The sequence below is a fragment of the Sarcophilus harrisii genome, chromosome 2 (assembly GCF_902635505.1).
Source record: "Sarcophilus harrisii chromosome 2, mSarHar1.11, whole genome shotgun sequence".
Taxonomy (NCBI): domain Eukaryota; kingdom Metazoa; phylum Chordata; class Mammalia; order Dasyuromorphia; family Dasyuridae; genus Sarcophilus; species Sarcophilus harrisii.
This window is the reverse complement of record NC_045427.1, coordinates 55925174-55947231: the sequence shown is the minus strand read 5'-3', so window position 1 is coordinate 55947231 and position 22058 is coordinate 55925174. Positions and strand designations below refer to the sequence as shown.

Genomic DNA, 22058 nt, shown 5'->3' with positions numbered 1-22058 from the left:
CTTAAAAGTTGGGGAGGTCTTAAAGACCTGCCTGGATAGGAGAAAAAATAAAACCTGTATAGGATCTAAGTCAAGTTTGGCAATGATGAGGCAACAAGGCGACAGACACAGTGGACAGAACACTTCCTGATTCCAGGAAGAACCAAATTCAACTGGCCTCAGACCCTTAGTTGCTATGTATCCCTGGAAGATTGTTTCCTCATCTGTAAAATGGGGATAATAACATTTACCTTCCAGAAGTTATAAGGATTAAATGAGATGATATTTGTAAAAAACAGAGTGCATTCCACAGAGAAGGCACTTAAATACTTGTTCCCATTCCCTTTCTCCAATGCCACAGGAGTTTAGAAAAGGGAAGTCCTCACAGAGGAAGTGGGATTTGAGCCAGACCTTGAGGGAAAATAGAATTCAGATGGGCAGAGAAGAGGGGGGGAGGGCATTCCCAGAGAAGAGGAAGATAAAGCATGAGTGAAACTGAAGAAATGGGGATGGCCTATGTATCTAAAGGGCAGCAAGGTGGGGTAGGAAGGAAGAGAGGGAGAGGAAAAGAAATTGGAGAGAGACAGAGACTGAGAAACACAGAGACATAGATAGAGGAGAAAGATTCATCTAGTGAAGTAAATTTTAAATGTAGGTCTGGGCCAGCCAGAACGCCAAATTACTGGGTGAAGGCAGAATATCTGTGTTCAAGTTTGACTCCGATATTTAATCTTCATGTAACTACGAGCAAGTCAACATCTCTGGGTTTCGGCTTTTTCACGTGTAAAATGGTGATAACAAATACTGACATTATCTAGCTCACAGGATCTTTGGAGGAAAGTGTTTTATTTGTAAAAATTAAAAGGCTGTGGAAATGTAAGCTAAATTTCATTTCTTTTGTGCACCAAGCACTTAGTACCTGAAAATGTAAGGTTAAAAAATCTACTATGTGTCAAGTACTGTGCTAAGCACTTTACAGTATCTCACTCGATCCTCCCAACACCTCTATGAGATAGATTATTAATATCTACATTTTACAGCTGGGAAAACTGAGGCAGAAATCAAGTGATTTGCTGAAGGCCAAACAGCTAGTGTCTGAGGTAGGATTTGAGTTCAGACCTTCTTCTCCTGTTGAGCTCTTTCAACTTCAAACTGACTAATAGAAAGTCATGGGAAACTTAAGAGCAAAAGAACAACTCAATTACTAGATGAAAGTAGTATTTTGGGAAGATTAATCTCTTTGGGTGGACAAAGTGATACTGAAGGGGGAGAGGAGAGAAGGGGAAATCTCTGGTCTGACTCAGGGCTGCCTGTTGAGAAACCTCCACACTCAGAACAGGAAGGGGGGCCAGAAAATGAAGTGGCCAGAAACTGTGAGAACCTAACCCAGTGATAATAGCACAGGATCTGAAGTCAAAGGCTCTATATTTGAATACTGACGCTGTCAGTTACTCTCCGTGACTGGTGAATCATTCAATAGCTGGCACATGGTAAGTGTTTAATATATGCTTGATTGACTTAACTTCTCTGGATCTGAGTTTTCTACTTTCCTATCTCTAAACCATGAGGGAAGAGGGGTAATATAAATCTGGACTTTTAAAAATTGTTTTTTATCACAGACACTTGTGAGTCTGGCGAAGGCCACGGACCCCTTCTCAGAATGTTTTCAAATACATTTAATAAAATAGGAAACCAATTATATTGGAAAAAAAAGTTATCAAATGTGGTTTTGTTTTTTTTCTAAATTAAGTTCATAGACTTCTTGTAAGAAACCCGTGGACTAGATAATCCCCAAATAAGCTGCCTTTCAGCTGCCTTTCACTGGAAATCTATCCTTAGATCAGGAGAGTTTCGGAAAGAAGGGGTGGTCCATACTGGGAAGGTCATCTGGCCGTGCCGGCCTCACTCCCCCCAGCTTTAGGAACACACAAACAGCCTGAGTGCCAGGTAAGGTTAACCCAGAGGCTCAGAATTCACACCCAAAGCTGGGGGAGGGGAAGAAAAGAGGGGTAGTCGGTCCGAGAAGTTCCCCGAGCCTGCGCCAGACTCCCAGCCCTGAGGATACGGGAACGGGAAGTTTTGGAAGTTTAGGAGGGGAAGTGGAAGGCTGCGGAAGGGGTGCCGATGGCAGGCAGTGGGGAAGGGGAGATGATCATATCGGACAAACCATCTAGCCAGAAGCTCCGGAGCCTTCCCGGGCTTCAAGCTGCGAGGTTGAAACTTCAGCCCCGCGGCACCGGCCAACTTCACGGCCGGACTTTTCAGGCCAGCTCGGCTCGGCCCGGCCCGGCCCTGCGCCACGTCTGCAGCCCACGCCCCGGCTCATCCCGGCTACCCCCGCCCTGGGTGGCCGCGCGTCCGCGGAGAAGGAGATCCGCTAGTGGGAGTAGAAGCAGAGGCGCGCGAGCTTCCGCGAGGGTGTCTGGATGATTTATCTGCGTCCATGCGTGTCTGAGTGTGTGCGTGGGTCCCAGAAGTGGAAGGGGCTGGAAGTGGGACTCCTCCGCGACAGCGTGGACGGGGATTAACAGTGTGTGGGTGCGGACTGCGCCCGGGTGGGTCTGCGGAGGGCAAGTTTTCAAGCCCTTGGTGGGTGGGTACGCGGGACGGGCCGCGTCTTTATGCGAGCGCGCCGGCGTGGGTCAGTTTGGGGTTCGCGTGTGGGCGCGAGTGGAAGCGAGGGTCGGGGGGCTGGGGAGGGGGCCGGGATCGCGCTCTCACCGTCCGAGCCCACGGAGTCCTCGGGGTCCCCAAGCTCGCGGTAGTCCACCCAGCTCAGTCCCTCTAAGTTGTCGTAGTCGCCCCGGCGCGGCCCCTCCACGGGCACCACGGTGAAGTGCGGCATCCCCGCGGCGGCCCCGGCCCCGGCGCCGGCTCCCCACGGCCCCGCGCGCCCCGCCCCGGCCCCGCTTCCCTCCCGCATTCCTCCCCCGTGCGCTCACTTCCTCCGCCCGCCCCCCGGCCTGGCCCGGGACCGCCCAGGGGGGTGGAGGGGAGGGGGAGCGGAGGAGCGGCCGAGGAGGGGGCGGAAGGGGCGGGGGGTGGAGGAGGAGGAGCCAGGCCATCGGACCCGGGGCTCGGGGCGCCCTCGCACTGCGCTCCTGGAGGGGCTGCGCTGGACTGGGGCAGAAGGGCGCCTGCCCAAGGTCCGAGCCCCCCTTCCGCGCTGGGCTCCGTGCTGGCAATGTCCGGGGTGGAGCCGGGCCCGGGGTAGGTTCTGTACTTGGGTCCTTGTTGCGCGGGGCATTGGAGAATTGGGTTTGAATCCGGGACCTGGATGCAAATCTTGCCCTTGCACTTAGTCCCTTCCTGACCATATCATTGTGGTGCTTGTGAGACGGATCCGAAGTCGCTCCTATCTAGATGTGGATACAGATGTGGATACAGATGCGGATACAGATGCGGATACAGATATATGACCCCGTAATCTGAACATCTCGGCAGAGGAGACAATGTTTCCCCTAGCTGCTCCTTCAGTGGCTATCAGGGGCGGGCCAGGCTTGCTTTGGGGCTCCCATTGTTCCTTCCTCACTAAAAATGCTCCAGGAAGCCCGTAGGCGGGGCGCCCGTGTATCTATCCCCAGGAGGCAGGGATTTCCCCATAGAGCAAAAATGCTAACTGCCTTTCTCAGGGACACAGCGGATAAGGGGGATTTGAATAAAGGGCTTGAAGACTCCGGGTTTGGCCCTCTGTCCCAGATGCCCCTCTGGACTAGAAAACAAAGCTGACAAGGTGAGAGGTGAGAGGGTCATTACTGATTAGGAGAAGGTGAGAGGTGAGAGGGTCATTGCTGATTAGCAAGGCAGTAGACCCTGAAAGCTGCTTTATCTTCTCCGGGCAAGGCCTTCTCCTTGGGTCTCTGTGCTCCCCAACTCCCACGGAGAGCGGTACCTAAGGTCCAGCTCAAATACCCCCTCCTTCATGAAGTCTGAGTTACTTTGGAAGCCTGGAAGTCTATACCACTCATTTAGCATTTAACATGGACTTGTATTAAAGTTATCTATACAGTGTAAATTCCATTATTCTACTATCACTCTAGATACATGATAAATGTTGAATGCATATCTATCTCGGATGCCCACTTTTTGGGTCCATTGGATACTTTCCACATAAAGAATTACTCGAGTCCACCTTTATAGGTCAGGGATATCAGAGGCCATCTGGTCCTACTTCCTCATTTGAGGAAAGCAAGGTCCCCTTAATCATGAGTATCACAGGTGGGGTTGGAACCTAGGTCTGTAAATTTCTGAGCCAAGGGTTTTAATTTTCCACTTCATTGGGCCTCCTCCCTTTAGGAATTGCTCTTCATGCTACAGCTCTTCAATCCCCTTACCAAGGAGAAAAGAAATTGATTACAACCATGAAACTTTGTTTACCTCTCTATTGACATCCAAATCCACATTTCTCATAGGAATCATATAGTTTTAGAACTGGAGAGACAATGGAATCATAGTTTTAAAGCTGAAATGGATGTAAGAAAATCACTGAGGTTTAACCCTATTTTTCAGATGAGGAAACCAGCCCAGAGAGGTTAAACAAGATCTCCAAGGTCACACGGGTAGAGCCAACATTCTCCACCGATTCTGAATGATTGCTTTTCCACTATAGCCCAGGGAATTTGGCTGATGTTCCAATCCTGAATCTCCAAATGCTTCCAGGTTCTCTAATTCAACATTCAAATGTAGAATCTATTTTCTCATAACACAGGTTCTTTCTCCCAACATCCTTTCTCTCAGTGGTTTCAACATTCTCCAAGTCACTTAGGATATAATGGAGATAGCTTTGATTTCTCCTTACTCCTTGATGTATAAATGTGTCAAGTCCCATGAATTCTTCTTTAGCCATTCACTGGATGTATCACTCCAGTTCAAAGCCCATCTATGGTTTTCTGTTGCCTCCCACACAAGATATAAGAAACCCTAGCCTGGCAGTCGTATACCTTCAGAGTCTGGTGGTCCCCAGTCTCATCTCGATGACTCTCATGTGTGTTAGTAGGATTCAGCCATACTGGACTACATCTCTGAAGGTATCCTGCCTCTGCTTTTGTTGATGCCATTCCTCCCTGCTCCTCCTCCTTATTCCACATCCCACCTGCCTTTTGAAATCCCAGCTCGAATTTAAGGCCCCATTCAAAAACCATTACTTTCTCTGACCTTCCTAATCAGTAATGGCCTTCTTATCCCTCACTTCTCTTATCTAATCATCGTGTATTGTTTTCTTCTTTGTAGAGGCATTGTGGTCAGAAGGCTAAATCTAAAGCCTCTATTGTGTGATTTACCATCTTTGGGCCTCAACTTCCCAACATGGGGATAATGCTTCTTGGGGTTGTGAGACTCAAATGGGATAATTCATATAAAGCAATTTGCAAGCATTAAAGTGCTATGTAAATGTCAGATTCCACCCCCCCCCCCACTTCCCAATCCCCAAATACATGCTCTTGCTTCTAAAAATACACATTCTTGCTATGTAAAGGTCACCTGTTATTATTGCCATCTGTCAAGGACAGGAACAAAACTAACACAAGTTGAAAGAATGTGGATGGGTTTTGATCTGGCCCAGGAGAAGGACTTTCCATATTAAGAAGCTCATATGTAAATCTACTGAACAACCCAAGTTATCACCACAAGTCCCAAACCCCTCTCCCTTGTTGATAAACTCCATTCATAATTTCAGGGGATGCAATTTATTTACTTTTTCTATCTTCCCCAGTGCCCAGCGCAGGGAGAGGTGCACAATAAACACTCGAGTGTTTGGTAAAATACTAATAACCTATTGTATCCAAGGTCCAGTACTAGGGAATTGTGAAAAATGCAAAAAATCATAAATGGGATCTTGGAAGTAATTAACCCATTTTACCGGGCAGAAACTGAGTTTGAGTGAGATGAAGGGACCTGCCAAACTTAGAAGTCCAATTTTCCTTGTCCACAAAGAAACTTCAGGTACTTATCTTTTAAAAGTTTCCAGTCTAGTTAAAAAGATAAGACAGATTACCGCATAACGATAAGTAACTATACAAAGCAGTATAGAATGACAATAAATGCTGGAATTCAGAGGAGAGAAATCTTTTCTGGTCAAGATGAAAAAGTTCAGAGAAGAGGCAAAATTTAAGCCAAGCTTTGAAGGTTGGGGCAGACTTGTAGCTGCTTTCTCAAAGACCACCTACTCAGAGGATCATAGATTTTAAGTTGGAGAAAACTGAGACGGGAAGGGGCCAAGGTCACCCAGATAGTGTCATAGATTGGGATCAGCAAAGAAGGAGGAGAGATACCAGGCAGACAAGAAAACACAAATCTAAGCAGAGGACAGGGAAGAGCTTGTCTAGCTGGAGCAAAGGGTTGGTTCTTACAACAGAGTTAAATGATACCTTAAAAGTTATTTTGAATCCAATCTTTAATATTAAGCCCAAGTTATTTATATTGGTCTTGGGAGAGTAATTTCATTCTCATATTTTAATGTGAAAATTTTGGAAATTCCAATTTAGAAAATAACAACCACATTGGGAAAGTACAATTTAGGACTTAGAAAAGATTCTGATTACTCATCCCACTCCAATGTTTAACTACTCCCAGGCTTCTCCTTTATTCTGGGGACAGATATTCTCAGTTTGAGAATGGTGCAAAACACTGGACTCCCATTGAGGGTTGTATGATATTTTTTCTTTTCCAGGAAAGCAGTTCTGGGGGGGGGGAGCAGTACCACAAGCCCTACACCTAGTACTAAGGGAGCAGCCCCGGGTCATCTGAAAGCCCCTGCCCAGTTGACTCCAGAGGGATCACAGGCCGAAGGATGTGGGATGTGGGAAGAGAGAAGGGAAGAGGAACTTGGGAGATTTTCCAAGCTGCTTGACCTATAAGAAGTAAGGATACAGGCAATACCCACCTGGCCCACATCCTTAGGGCAAGGGAGGTCATCGCTTGGGAATGGAAGCCCAATGAGGGGGAGGGGTGCTCCTGATCACCGAACAGACCCCTGTGAGGTCAGAGGTCAGGGGAGGGACCCAGAGCAGAGTCCTTTGCTTGTCATGGGGTGACATGCAGAGAGAGAGAGCGTTTCCAGCCAAGACCGGGGACCTGGGTTGTAAGCTTTGCGACTCCCAGCCTTCCCTTTGAGGGGAGCTTTCTATGAAAAGACCAAACTATTGAGAACACCCAAGGAACGGTTGGCGATTGTGGGAGCGGTCACTGACACCATCTGCTGGAGAATCCGAGGGGAGAGATGCTACCTGGAGCCATGGCAGCGGTGGGGTTTGGAGTAGCTATGGGAGTAGTGACCCACTGCCATCTGCTGGGGAGTCTGGGGAACTGCACTGCATTGAAGCAGGGCTTTAAAAAACCCAGTGCTATACTTACTTCCCAGGTGTCCGGGGGAGCCCCGCAAGGGAAGGCAAATGAGGAGACCCACAGGATCCTTTGTTGGGACTATGAAAAGCCTCATAGGCAAGGTCCTACCTACCAGTGACTGAGTCTATTTGGGTCTCTAGTGGAGGTTTGTCCACAAGCCCTAAGGGGAATTCTGATTGTTGGTTTGTGTTGTATTTTGTTTTGTTTTTGGGTGGATATAGCAACTTGTTCATTGTTTGAGCTTTCTTCCTTTTTTATGCTTTTTTTATTTTATCTTTTTTATTTTTATTTTTTTGCTGAGGCAATTGGGGTTAAGTGACTTGCCCAGGGTCACACAGCTAGGAAGACTAAATTTGAACCCAGGTCCTTCTTACTTCAGGGCTGATGCTCTTTCCACTGAGCCTAGCAGCCCTGTTTGAGCTTTCTAAAAAAGCCTGTGCTTACACAAAGAGTTAGGTACAAACATTATCGGATATCATATTGCTTAAATGGAGTCGATGAGCCAGAAGAAGTTCCCAAATGTAGATACCTAGATAGCTCAGTAGCGAAAGGGCTCAACTTGGAATTAGGATGACATTATTTCAAATCCTGGCTCACATATAAGTCACTCAATCTCTTTCTACCTCAGTTTCCTCATCTGTAAAATGAAGATAATCATGACACCTACCTCCCAGGATTGTTATGAGGATCAAATGAAACAATATACATCAAATCCTTTGCAGGCCTTAAAGTGCTATATAAAGGCTACTGTCCTTCATGTCATGCACAAGTTTTTGATGCAAGGATTAAATAATAATAACCACCATCATAATATAATAAACAATGCATATTAACATGATATTTTGCAAATATTTTCACATACAATTATTTCATTAACTTCACAACTTTTCCATCATAAATATTCATTGGTCTCTCTCCCTCTATTTTTCTTCTTTTTCTTCCCTGTGCTATATTCCCAGTTGCCAAATTTATTTATGTTGCTAAATGAAGAGGAAAAAAACCAAGTTATTTTGTGTGTGTGTATATATATATATATATATATATATATATATCTTGTGTGTCTATAGTTGTTTGCATGTTTTCTCCCCCATTAGATTGTGAACACCTTGAGGGCAGGCATTGCTTTTAGCTTTCTCTGCATCCTCACTGAGATACTCAAAGCTATCTTCCAATGTAATCCTTAAAATATAATAATTGGTGCATAATTTTTGTTGTTTGGATCTTTTCTGGTTGTGTCTGACTCTTTGTGTCCCTGTGTGGGGTTTCCTTGGCGGAGATACTAGAGTCATTTGCCATTTCCTGCTCCAGTTCATTTTACAAATGAAGAAACTGAAGCAAACAGGGTCACAGAGCTAAAAAGTGTTTGAGGACAGATTTGAATTCATGAAGATGAGTCTTGCTGACTCAAGGCCCCAAACTCTATCCATTATACCACCTAACTCCCTATCTCCAATTTACAGATTGGGAAATTGAGGCTCAGGAAGGTTAACTTTCTTCTTTGAATCCACACAACTAATAAATGGCAAGGCCAATACTTAAACCTGGATCTTTCTGACATCAACTCAAGTGTTCTTTCTACCAAATCATGCTGTCTTTTCCAAAGTTTAAGCACATGGGAAGTAAGCAGAACCAGGAGAACATTGTACACAATAACAGCAAGATTCTGTGATGATCAACTATGTTAGACTTTTTCCCACAATGATTGAAGATAGTTCCAATAGACCGGAATGGAAAATATGTCATTCACATCTAGAACAAGAACTATGAAGACTGCATGCAGATTAAACAGAGTATGTGTATTTATATATATTATAAATAATATATAAATATATATTATAAATATTATATATAATATATATTACAAATATATATATAAATACACACACACTCACGTATATATATATATATATCCTAAATATGTATCTAAATTCTAATATATCCCAAGCACTTTGCACACCTCTCTATAAATGCTGTCTATTTTTATTGTTTTTAATAAATATTACATGGGAAAAGAAAGAAAAGAAAGAGGAGGAGGCAGAGAAGGAAAAAGAGGGGAGGAATGATTTATTCCTGAGAAAAATTGAAAGCGTTCCAACAGGTCTTTTCTTACTGCTCTTGATTGGCCTTGACTTCAAAGGAAAATAAAAGTAAACCCCAGCAGTAATGACATCTATAAAAGATTATGCAAACAATTACTTGTCAACAAAGAGCAAAAATTTCCAGCCCAGCCTGCCTGTGGGTGATTAAATAATCCATAGCTTATACAGTGCCAGTTGCAAAGAGAATGATGTAGGAGAAAAAATAATAAACTGAAGTCACGCTTTGAATCCTGCTCCTGGCAGTAGTTCTGGGGAAGTCACTGACACTCTCTGAGTCTAAGCTTCCTCCTTTCTGGAATGAAGGTATTGAATCAGATGATCTCTTAATTCCCTTCCAAATCTGAATCCTAGAATCCTTTAAAAGCCTCCTTCCTTGGGATGTAGGAAAATTGAATCCTAACGAGTTGTTAGTGGAATCATGAACTAATACAACCATTGTGGAGAGCAATTTGCAACTACACCCAAAGGGCTATAAAACTCTGCATGCCCTTTGATCCAGCAGGGTCACTACTGGATTTGTATCCCAAAGAGATCATAAAAGAGAAGAAAGGACCCACATGCACAAAAAAGTTTTTAGCAGCCCATTTTTTGTAGTGAACAGGAACAGGAACAGGAAATTAGTGAATGTCCATCATTTGGGGAATGGTTGAATAAATTATGGCATATGAATGTAATGGAATATTATTGTTCTATAAAAAATGATGAACAGGTTGGTTTCAGAAAGACCTGATGCTGAGTGAAGCGAGCAAAGCCAGCAAAACATTGTACACAGTAACAACAAGATTGTGTGTTGATCCATCATGATGGACTTAACCATTCTTAGCAATTGAGTGATCCAAAACAATTCCAATAAATTTTGGATGGAAATTGTCATCCACATCTGGAGAGAGAACCATGGAGACTGACTATGGATCAAAGTATACAGTTTTCACCTTTTTTTCTTTCTTGTGATTTTTCCCTTTTGTTCTGATTTTTCTCTCCCAACATAAGTAATATAGAAATGTGTTAAAAATCAATGTACATGTATAACCTAAAAATACTTTTTTAAAAGCCTCCTTCCTTGGGGCAGCTAGATCATCTAGTGGATAGAGTACCAACCTTGGAGTCAGGAAAATCTGAGTTCATATCTGGTCTCATTTACTAGTCATCTGACTCTGAGCACCTGGGTCACCTCAGTTTCCTCATCTGTAGAATGAGCTGGAGAAGGAAATGGCAAACTGCTTTAGTATCTTTGCCAAGAAAACTCCAAGTAGGATCATGAAGCATCAGGCATAACTGAAAACGACTCAAAAAGAAGAAGATATATTGGGCATAAATACACTAGGGGCAGGAATTGCCCTCAAAGAATTCACATTCTAATATGGAAGACAACATGCAAATCATTGTGTACATTCAAGATATGTTCTGAATGAGGTATTAGCAGTTTAGGGAATCAGGAAAAGATCTCTTACAGAAATAGGGATTTGAGCTGAGTCTTGAAGCAGTTTTTGGGTCAATATGAGGAAAAATAATTAGAGTTCTTTAATAGCCTCATGGACTGCCTTGGGATGTAATTAATTCTCAATCATTAAAGATATTCAAGAAGAAATAAAGTGAACACTTGTTAGGAATGTTGTAGAGATGGTTCATTTGAAGATGATATTCATTATTCCCAAAGTCCCTTCCACTTCAAATTTTTATTCTAAAGGAAAAATCCCTCTTCTCCCCTTTCCCCAGTTTATCTAGTCTCCAGGCCAGGTGGCCAGTCTTCTCAGATCTACCTCACACATCCTACTAACCGTTCAGATTCCACTAGACACCCACATACTAACAGATGTGAACTCACAGAAAACCTTCCCCAATTCTCACTTACAGAGTAAAGCCTCACCCTAGGGCTGTGTGTGTCTGGGATAGACCTAGAAAGTGTGAACTGAAATTCTGGGGAATAATTTGAACTCCCAAATTCCAGTTAATTCCTTGTGTGGATTTATATAACAACCTACCCAGGAGCCACTGTTCCCTACTGCAAAGCAATTCTATCTCCAGGAGATGTGACAGATTGTAGAGTTAAAAACAAGAATAGAAAGCAGGGCCAGCCCTTCCAGATATATCCTGTCCCAGAACTATTTGGAGGCTTCTTCAGCAGGATTACTACTAGGTCTATATCCCAATAATAATAATGATAACATTAATATCTGATATTTATATGGTACTTTAATAAGATTTACAAATCATTTTCCTCATAACAATCGTGTGAATACATTACCCCCATTCTCACAGATGAGGAAACTAAGGCTTTAAAAAATTAAACAGTTTGCCTAAAGCTAGAGGTATGACTAGGAATTTTTGCATCTGGAAAAAGATTCAGGAAAGGCACCCATTCCCATATGAGGTAAAAAGATAAACACTCCCTTCTTCACCCAGGAAAGCCAAGACTACTCCCTCCCCTGCCATCAGCATCTTGCAGCATCTTAAGTCAGTTTGTTCTAAATTTAGCAAACAGTGCCTAGGACTAAGCCCACATTGCCCATCATAGTTATGGTAGCATGTAAGAGGCAATTTTTAAACTCAGCTCATCTGACTCTAAGATTAATAGTATCCTTTCCCCTACAACTGTCTTCCTCTTAGGGAGCCACACTCCAAAGCCACACACACTTGGCTGGAAGTTCCTTTTGTTTCTCATTATTGCACCATCACTAGCAGACACTGATTTCCCTAGCTTTTTTGTCTGGGAATCCTTTGCTTATTAAAAAACAAATTTTTTTTTGGATTTTTTGGGAAGAATATTATAAGCAATTAAGGGAAAGATGAAAAAAATAAAAGATTACCAAGCAAAGGAATCTTCCAGGGATGCTCATTTCTTCCTCCATGTTTTGAATACTCTTCATTTCATATACCCCTACTATTATGAGAGAATAAGTTTCCTTCCCTTTTTCTTTTTTTCTCAACTCTCTTATCCCTCCATAGGGGCAGTTAGGTTGTATAGTGAATAGAACTTTGAGCCTGGTACAATGCATGGAACCCAGTGCATTGAATAGAACTGAACCTGGAATCAGGAAGATCTGAGTTCAAATGTGGTTACAGAAACTTACTAGCTGTGTAGGGAAGTCATTTAATCTCCTGTTTTAATTTTCTTTCTCTCTTTCTCTCTCTCTCTCTCTCTCTCTCTCTCTCTCTCTCTCTCTCTCTCTTTCTCTCCATCTTTCCCCCTCTTTCTCTCTTTCTTTCACTGAAGCAATTGGAGTTGACTTGACCAGGGTCACACAGCTAGTGTTAAGTGTCTGAGGGCAGATTTGAACTCAGGTCCTCCTGACTTCAGGGCTGGTGCTGTATCCACTGCACCAACTAGCTGCCCCTGTTTTAATTTTCTTAACTTTGAAATGAGAAATCTCACAAGGTGGTTGTTGTAAGGATTAAATGAGATATTTGTAAAATGCTTAGCACAGTGTCTGGCACTTAATAATGAATGCTTCTTCTCCCTCCCATTTCTGTGTTCTCCTAAGACAATCTAAACAATATAAAACCACACTCTTAGGCTTTCTGTTTGTCATAACCAACTTTCTCCATGATTCTTGAAGACATGAGAGTTCTGAGAAAATATTTGTTTCTTCTCATCCATTAGTGTATAAGCAATTTATACATACATTTAAAATGCTCAGATGGCTATCTATATGATATATATACATATATACATACATGTACATATATGTATATATATATATTCTTTAGATTTCTTCATTTCAAATTATCTATTCAGTTCTGGGTTTTTTAAATAAAAATACTCAGAAATCCTTTATTTCATTAAAAATCCCTATTTTCCCTTATAGGGAAATATGTCCTTATATTTTGCCTTTTGAATATCATATTCCAAACTCTCCTCTATTTTAGACTGGCAACTGCCAAGTCTTGTATGATCCTGACTATGGCATCTTGGTCTTTGAACATTTTATTTTTGGCTCCTTGCAATATTTTTTCCTTTGACCTAGAAACTCTGAATTTTGACTACGATGTTTCTGGGAGCCTTCATCTGGGGATTTCTTTCAGAAAGTGACCAGTGTATTCTATTTTTACTTTGACCTCTGGTTCTAAGAGATCTAAGCAGTTTACATTTATGATTTCTTGAAATATGATATCCAAGTTGTTTTATGGCCATGATTTTCAAATAGTCCAGTAATTTTTAAATGATCAATCTTTAATCTGTTTTCTAGGTCAGTTGTTTTTAATAGTATATTTCTTATTATTTTTCTGGGGTTTTCCCAATCTTTTGATTTTATGTTAATAGTTATTATTTCTTTGAATTATTTTCTATTTGACTCCTTAAAATTTTTAGGGCGTTCAGTTCTTAGGTAAGTTTTACTTCCATATATTCTAACCTATTCATGTATCTTCCCATTTCTTCCTGCCCAACTATTCCATTTTGTATTTCTTGTTTCTATTCTTTTTTTCTTCTGAGATTCTACTTATACTTGTAGAATTACTCTCTTCTTCTGGATTTACTCTTTGGTTATTTCTCACTTCAAGGTATTTCTTCATTGCGTTTTGCATTTTCTTCCATTTACTTAGCCTCATTTACTGGATTGGATTTGTGCTTAGATGATGCGGGCAGGTCTTGCTTGGTCTTAAGAGTGGTAAATAAAACTAGGAATCATCTTCTACAAGAATTGTCTGGCCTTCTTGTTGGTGGAGTTGTGAAATTCGGAGTGCAATTTGGAACTGTGCCTGAAAGGCTATAAAACACTGCATACCCTTTGATGCAGCAGGATCACTACTGGATCTGTATCCCAAAAAGATCATAAAAGAGAGGAAAGGACACACATGTGCAAAAAAAGTTTGTAGTAGCCCTTTTTGTAGTGGTCAGGAATTGGAAATTTAGTGGATTCCCATGAGTTGGGGAATGGTTGAGTAAGTTATGGATATTATTGTTGTATAAGAAACGATTAGGAGGATGATTTTAGAGAGGCCTGGAGAGACTTACATGAAAATGAGCAGAACCAAGAGATCATTGTACACAGTTATACCAAGATGATCGACTATGATAGATTTAGTTTTTCTCAGCAATATAGAGACCCAAGACAATTCCGAATAGAAAATACCATCTGTATTCAGAGAGGGACCTATAAAGACCGAATGTGTATTGAAGCATAGTATTTTCACCTTTTTTGTTTGCTTGCTTTTGTTTTCTCATGTTTTCTTCCCCTTTTGGTCTGATTTTTCTTGCACAACATGACAAATATGGAAATATCTTTAAAAGAATTGTACATGTATAACCTATATCAGATTGTTTGCTGTCTTAGGGATGAGAGAGAAAAAAAATTTGGAACATATAGTCTTATAAAAATGAATGTTGAAAACTATCTCTGTAGGCATTGGAAAAAATAAAATACGATTGAGGGGGAAAAAAGAATTGTCTGGCCTTGTCTGTTGTAATTCACTTGAAGGTTGCCCTGGATTCTGCTTTGATGCTGCCCTATAGTGACTATTATGTGGAACTAAAATGTGAGAATGAGGTGCTTCACACTGCCCCTTCACACAGTGCCATGAGCTTATTGCCACGATTCCTTGAAGAAGGTCAAACCAGACTTCTCTCCTCATAGAATATAAGACCTGGAAGGAACCTAAGAGGTCACCTAGTTCAATCTATACTTTAATAAGAATCCTTTCTAATTATCTCTGAGAAGTGGTCATTCAATCTCTACTCAAAAAACTCCATTAATTGGAAAATTTTCCCATTTTACTTTGTGATAGCTCTAAATATTGTTTTTGTGTGTGTGTTTATATATATATATATGTATATATTTACACTTTAACTCCCCCGATTAAATATAAGTTTCTTGAGAGCAGGGCTAGTTTAATTCATTTGTTTGTTTGTTTTCCCTCCAGTCCTTAGCACAGTACCTGGGATACAGTAGGTGCTTACTGATTGATTGGCCCCAAGATGTCTTAAAGTTTTTACCCATACTCTGAACAGATACATCTTATACAGCTCTCTGTTTCTTCATCACCATGCTATCCTTCTCTGGACAGGGTCCTTCACTTTACCTTAAAATGAAGGCTCCAAAACTGAACTCAGTGCTCCAAATGTGTTCTGATGAGAGTGGAGCACGTGGATACTCCTCTCTCTCTAATCTGAAGAACTCTACGCCTCATAATAAAAGCCTAAGGTCATACTGACTTTTTTGAACTACTGTGTCACATGGCTGAATGATATTGAGCTCTCCCTTCAAAGCTGTCCTCATTTCTTTGCAGGGTTTGTTTCTTTTGAATTTGTTATTAACTCTGAATTATGAAAAGACCAATTAAACTTAAGGAATTGGGGAGGGAGAGGAAGGATCAGGGGATGAGTTCCACAGCCCAACTGATGGAATTACAGAGATTCAGACTTTGGCCCTTTTGCAATTTTATAGGGTATAAGGCAAAACTTTTTTTAGACTGGCCAAATTTGCATATGAAAGGGGCCAGGAAACTCCCCTGAGGTTAGACAGAGGCGAGGAAATTTTCTATAACTGTGGACTGACTTTTCTACACCCACTCACTGATGTGATCAAATGAGAATCACTTGATAAATTGAAACCCGGAGAACTGACTCTGGCAGAGGTTGCCATCCATTCAAGGGAGTCTATTCTAAAACAGCATCTCTAGCAGGATGCAGCAAGAGGGTTGGGACAGGGGAAATTCTTCTCTCTCCCCTTCTGCCAGCCCTAATAGCATCCTGTAGCAAAGCCCATGGCCCTGTGGGTTTTCCCTCAGAAGGGAATTTGAGGACATTGCTTACCGAACTTCAAAGAACGAATAACAACATGGAGAAAAAAGTTCAGGGACAGAGAACTCAGAATCTGGAGCAGGGATCCTGCTGCTTGGGAAATGGTCAGCCTCAGAGTCAGGATCTGAGGAAGAAGAACTGGAGATGCTCCTCTTGGTCCTAGGGTGAGGTCCTGGCCAAGGGTTGGCCCAGTGAGGAGCAGTGTAAGGACTTGGTGAGAAGGCCCACGGTATTAAGGATAAAAATGGTAAATTATGAACCTCTCATGAACCATCTTCAACTTGTTCAATCTCCCTATTGATGGGGATGAATATGGCATTGTAGGAGAGAATGTTCTATTGCAAATCTTACTATGCCATTCTAGTAAATGGAGATAGGCAGCATTTATGTAGCGCTTACTGTATGTCAGACACTGGGCCACAGAAATACACAAAGGTCCAACTTTTTCCCTCTTTCAGAAATCTTAAATCACATTTTCTCAGTATCTTTGTCTAAAGTCCTTGTTTTCATATGAATAAGAAACTATCTGGATTTAATTCTAAAAAGACAGTGCCCTGCACCAAAATCTTTTTGCTTCATTCTGATCAAAGGCCTAATCAATTTTTAAAGAAATATAGGCCTGATCCACCTAAGAAGGATTGCTCCTTGAAATTGATTAGGGTAATGATCAGAGGAAGAGCAGGAGCCTCTTGAATAATTCAACAAAAGAAGTCTTATTGGCTCAGATGATTTAGGGAAATGATTCTCCCAGGTGCACCGGAAATTAAGTTGTTATTATGCTGTTGGATGAATCAGAACTAGGACCTAAGCTTTGTGTTCTTGTTTAATCCTGATTATGGAATTTGGGGTTTGATCTTGAACCCTATGAGTTATGAAAATGCTTTGGGTCAGAGAGATTTTCAAAAGCAGGATAGGTCTGTGTGCCTTTGGATTCTTCTTTCTCTGAGCAGAGATGCTTGGAGTTTAATTAATAAATTTGTTTTTTGATGGCCTTCTGGCCTGAAAAGGGCAGGATGCTGAATTTTTCTTGGCTAGGGATAATTCCAGAGTGTGCTATGTTAACATTAGCAACTAACCAGAAGCAAAGACTTTCCTAGGACTGCATATGCTGGGTGACTCAGTAGATAGAGTTAATGGCCTTGGAGTCAGAACAGCCTCGTAGCTACATGATGCTGGAAAAGCCACTTAAAATCTCTGCCTCTGGTTCTTCAACTGTAAAATGGGGATGATAATAACTCCTCCCTCCCAAGGGTTGTTGAAAACCAAATGAGGTAAAATTTGTAAAATGCACGGTATGTAGTAGGCACTTAACAAATGCTTCTTTTCTGATTCCTGTCTTCCACATCCTTCTTGGTTGTTTTCACTCCATATTTCTCTATATATTTTCACAGATCAAAAGGGTCAGAGAAGACCTCAGAGATTATCAGATCTAGTGCATACCTGACCTAGAATCCCCTCTGCTCCCTCCTCCTCAGCTTTGATGGCAATACATCAATGAACTCATTCCCTCCAGAGGTGTTCCATTCCATGTTGAAAGAGCTTAACTTATGGTAACTAGCTATGTGATTCTGGGAAAGTCACTTAACCCTCTTCTCCTCAGTTTCCTCATCTGTAAAAGGAGTTGGAGCTGAAAACTGCAAATACTCCAGTATTTTTGCCAAGAAAACCCCAAATGGGATCACAGAAAGTTGGACAGGACCAAACAACAATAATCCCAACTTCAGATGATCCTGGTATGGAAAATTCATCAGCTCTGACTTCTTTATCTGTGGTCAAGAAAAGAAATCAGAAAATAGGAGAAAGGGATTTAAAAAAAAATTTTTTTAATAATAAGGGCAGTGATGGTGTCTTCTTCCTTCTAATCTTATGATTTGGACTTCCAGGAAAGGGAAGAAAATGTGAATAAGAACCAGATGCGGGTACTCCTCACAGCATTGGCCAGAAGACATGGCGTGAGAACATCAAAACCTGGAGCAAAGAAAGTAGCTGGAAGCTTTGATGGGAGAAGAAGCACAGAGATGCCAAAATTGCCAGCTGTTGTGATCCTGTTCAGCTGGGGAAGCTCATCTCCCCTTTTAGTTCTTGGGTCTGAGCTGAGTAGCATACCTCCCTTTCCACCAGCATTGGGGAGCTGCAGTTAGGATTCTTTCCTTCCAAACCTGAAAATTGCATAGGAAGGTGAGAGGAGGGGTTGAATATGACTGAAAAGGAATGTTCCCACAAAGGCATATTTGAGCTACTTTCCTTTTCAGTTTTTTTTTATGTGTGATAAACTGATCACAGTGTCCTGAGTCTTTGAATCTGAAGTAATCAGATTGATTCTGTTTTATTTTTTCTATTGATCCTATTTGCAATGATTGATTTTGTCATGATTTAAGTCATGATTCTTTGTCTCAGAACTTAGTTCAGAAATTCAGTGGTCCTGTAATGAGTTAAACTGAGAAATTCAATTCTCTTGTTCATCACTGTTCTGTTCTTGTGTCAAAAAATATAATAGTGTTGAAGAGTGTAGGTGGACAACAGAGAGTCATGTCTAGAATTTTTGCTCCACCAAAGCTATCCTCCAAGGACGTCTGGCTTATTATCCAAAGAAGTCTGGCCCATTATATCTAACCTTGAAGGCAGAATCAAACAACGAACATTTCTTGGTCACAGGAGAGAAGGAGGGGGGCTAATCTCTCATTCCCAATTTCTTACTGATCTTGTTGTCCCCCACTCTTCAGCCCCCAATCTTACTGATTTTTACCATATATGATATCAAGCTCTTTTAACCAATCATAACTTGTTTCCTGACTATGAAGTCTCATTCTTTGTTCTGTGCTTTACAAAAAACTAAAAAAATGTAGCAATTATTCTCCATTTTGAGGGCTTAGCCCTGCAGGAGAAGCTGAGATTGAATAAATTGTATGCTGAATTTTGTGCCTCAGTTTGCCTTGTTTTGACTATAAAAATCACTTGTGAATATAGAGAAATAAATTAAGAAAGAGGATTTTCACTGTTGGATGGGAGCTCTGAGCTAGATAGTGAAAGGAGATTTCACATTTTAATATTTTGAGTAATGTCTCTTTTCATCCCTTAGGTCAAAGGTTCTTAACCTTTGTATGTCTTGGTTCCCTTTGGCAGATTCCTAGTAATCTGGACCCCTTCTCAGAATAATGTTCCTAAATGCATAAAATAAAGTACATAGGATTACCAAAGGAAACCAATAATATTGAAGTAATTAATATATATTTTTTTCCAATTCAATTCAAATTTACAGATATGCTGAAATCTATTCACAGACCCCTTGTTTTTAAGAATCGATGCCCTAGATTAAGTTTGTGTTTGCTCAGGGAAGGGCTTATCACAGTCCCATTTAGTCTCGAGTAAGTCTGGTATTGGAGAAGCAACCAAGACAACCTGAGCTCCTGCAGGCTCTTGCTCATGCTTGCCATGGGTCTACTACAACTACAAGCTTGGGCTATAGCTCAAGTAGAGTGACCCCTGGTGGGAAATTCATTTATTTGCATCCACTAATTAAATTTTCTTGTGGGATAATTAACACAATGATACAGATTCTGTCTGTAGGTTTAAGGAGGCAGCACCTGAGGCATAAAGCCAAAGGGACCCTAAGGGGGGGCAGTTGTTGACATATGTGAAATGCCTTGAAAATTTTAAAGCACTATAAATATTATTCACTACTAATATTACTCCTCCTCCTCCACCATTTCTACCCCTGCTACTATTATTACTACTTCCAACACCACCAATACTTTTACTTTTTATCTCTACTATGTAGAATAAATTGAGTGAGACATTCATGGGAATATAGCTTTAAACTCTTACCTTCACTGTGATTGGAGTCTTTATACTAACAAATGGAGCTACAGCTAAAAAAGTTGCAGGTGTTTGTCCCCTCCTGTTTCCCACCATCTCTTAATAGCATTTAAGTACTTTTTTTTAAAGGTGCCGATGGCTTTGAATTCTCTTATCCGAGGATATCTGCTTGTATAGCAGTTCTTGAGGGAAATTTAAATTAAGAGTTTATTATTATTGACTTGTATTCTTTTGTCTCTGGGATAGATTTCTGGGTTTAGACTCCCCCAAACAAGGAGAAAAAGGGCCAGAATGGATGGGGGGGTTTGGGGGATTTGGGGGCTTTTGCGTTCAGACTATTTAATCTTGTTTGCAGTTTTTACTCTGAGCTCCTTTTACTGACAAACACCTCGCCAGATGGAAGATGTCCTTTTTCAGGAGATCGTAATAAACCCTTTTTTGCTTTTTCTTACTCTGAGAGTCTCTGATTGTTTTTGTGGTTGATACCGTCCCATACAACTACTATCATTACTACTACTGTGACTACTACTACTATTATCATTCTACACTACTTGAAGACCACCCCCAACATACCCACACTCACACTCCTTCTCTTATTCAGGTTAAATCTCTCCAGTTCCTCACCCAATCCTTGTATGAAATACTACCCAGGTTTCTCTTCATCCTGGTCATTTGAATCAGCCTTTGAAGAAGATCCACTCCAGCCACTTTCTCTTCTAACAAGCCCACGATTCTTAGGACTATTTTTCCACCCTGCCCCCTCCCCTCTATTCCCCTCCTCCACCTTTTCAGCTGCCTTTTATGTCTTGTCCACTCTCATTAGAATTCAATCTTCTTTTTTTTTAATTAAATTTTTTTTATTTTTCAAAAAAAAATATATATATATAGCTAATTCTTCAATATTAACCCTGGCAAAACCTTGTGTTTCAACTTTTCCTCCCCTTCTCCCATCCCCTCCCCTAGATGGCAAGTAGTCTAATATATGTTAAACATGGTAGAAATATGTTTTAAATCTGACATATGCATACATATTTATACAATTATCTTGCTGCACATGAAAAATCAAATTAAAAAGGAAAAATGAGAAAGAAAATAAAATTCAAACAAACAACAACAAAAAGTGAAAATGAATACAATCTTCTTGAAGCAGGGACTATCTTTTTCTTTTTCTTTGTATTACTGGCGTTTAGCAAATGCTTAATAAATATTTTCTCTATCATCTCTCAGGTTATATAGTTCATTTCTGCTCCTGTGTTCTTCACTTTGTATTATTTTGTTTTGTCTTTTAGCAGCACAGCAATATATAATGATGAGAAATAGTTGCATGGTTAGCCACAGAAGAGCTGTTCCAATACCCTTATTATTTTAAGATATGAACTAGGGAAATGACTATTTTCATGTCCCATCCTTAGGAAGGAAAAGGAAACACTCAAGCACCACTGTTTAAAGTGTGGGAACCTTCCACATGCCAGAGGACGCGAATTGGGCACTCAGGGATTTTATAATTAAAGGGGGGAAAAGGAGGAGATGGAGCCAGACTCCAATTGATAAGCCAATAAGGCATTTGTTAGGTAATGCAGAACAGAAAACAGTGTACTCTGAATAAGAAAGACTCCAGTTCAAATATGGATCAGACACTAGCTGGCCAGTGACCTAACCTCTGCCTCAGTCTCCTCAACTGTAAAATGGTGAAAATAATAGAACCCATCTCTCAAGATTGTTGTGAGATAATATTTATAAAGTGCTTTGCAAACCTTGGAGCACCATAAAGACTAGCTATGATTCTTCTTCTCATTATTATGTTCAGGTTATGCAAAGGATCAGGGACTGCCCTTTCACTTTTGCTCACTTTCCTAGTTTCTTCATTCGTGTGTTGATGGTCCACCATGATCACATTCCCACCTGTGATTGTCTATACCTGGCCAGTAAGACCGGGTTGTCCTTCTGGAACCAGTATCTGGAGCTAGCCAAACTCCCTAGCTCTTTGGAGACAGGTCTGCCCCAATCCAGAAAACAGTAGGATTCCAGCACCAAAAGCATCCTGTAAAGGTCCTTTCCTTGGTACCTCTGCCTCCAGCACATCA

At 41.2% G+C, this 22058-nt stretch overlaps 1 protein-coding gene and 1 long non-coding RNA gene across 2 annotated transcripts in view; one reads left to right on the top strand and one right to left on the bottom strand.

Annotated features, from left to right (window-relative positions):
• SLC12A4 (solute carrier family 12 member 4) overlaps window positions 1-2885 on the bottom strand; it is a 55546-nt gene extending 52661 nt beyond the window's left edge. Inside the window, exon 1 of the mRNA XM_031950235.1 lies at window positions 2701-2885. Coding sequence (XP_031806095.1) covers window positions 2701-2824 — 124 coding nt within the window. The 5' untranslated portion in view covers window positions 2825-2885. The remainder of the gene's footprint in view (window positions 1-2700) is intronic.
• LOC111718689 lies at window positions 968-19065 on the top strand. The gene is made up of 2 exons (XR_002769201.2): window positions 968-1469; window positions 18042-19065. It is a non-coding gene; the product is annotated as an uncharacterized LOC111718689 (long non-coding RNA).
• Window positions 19066-22058: the final 2993 nt, after the last annotated feature.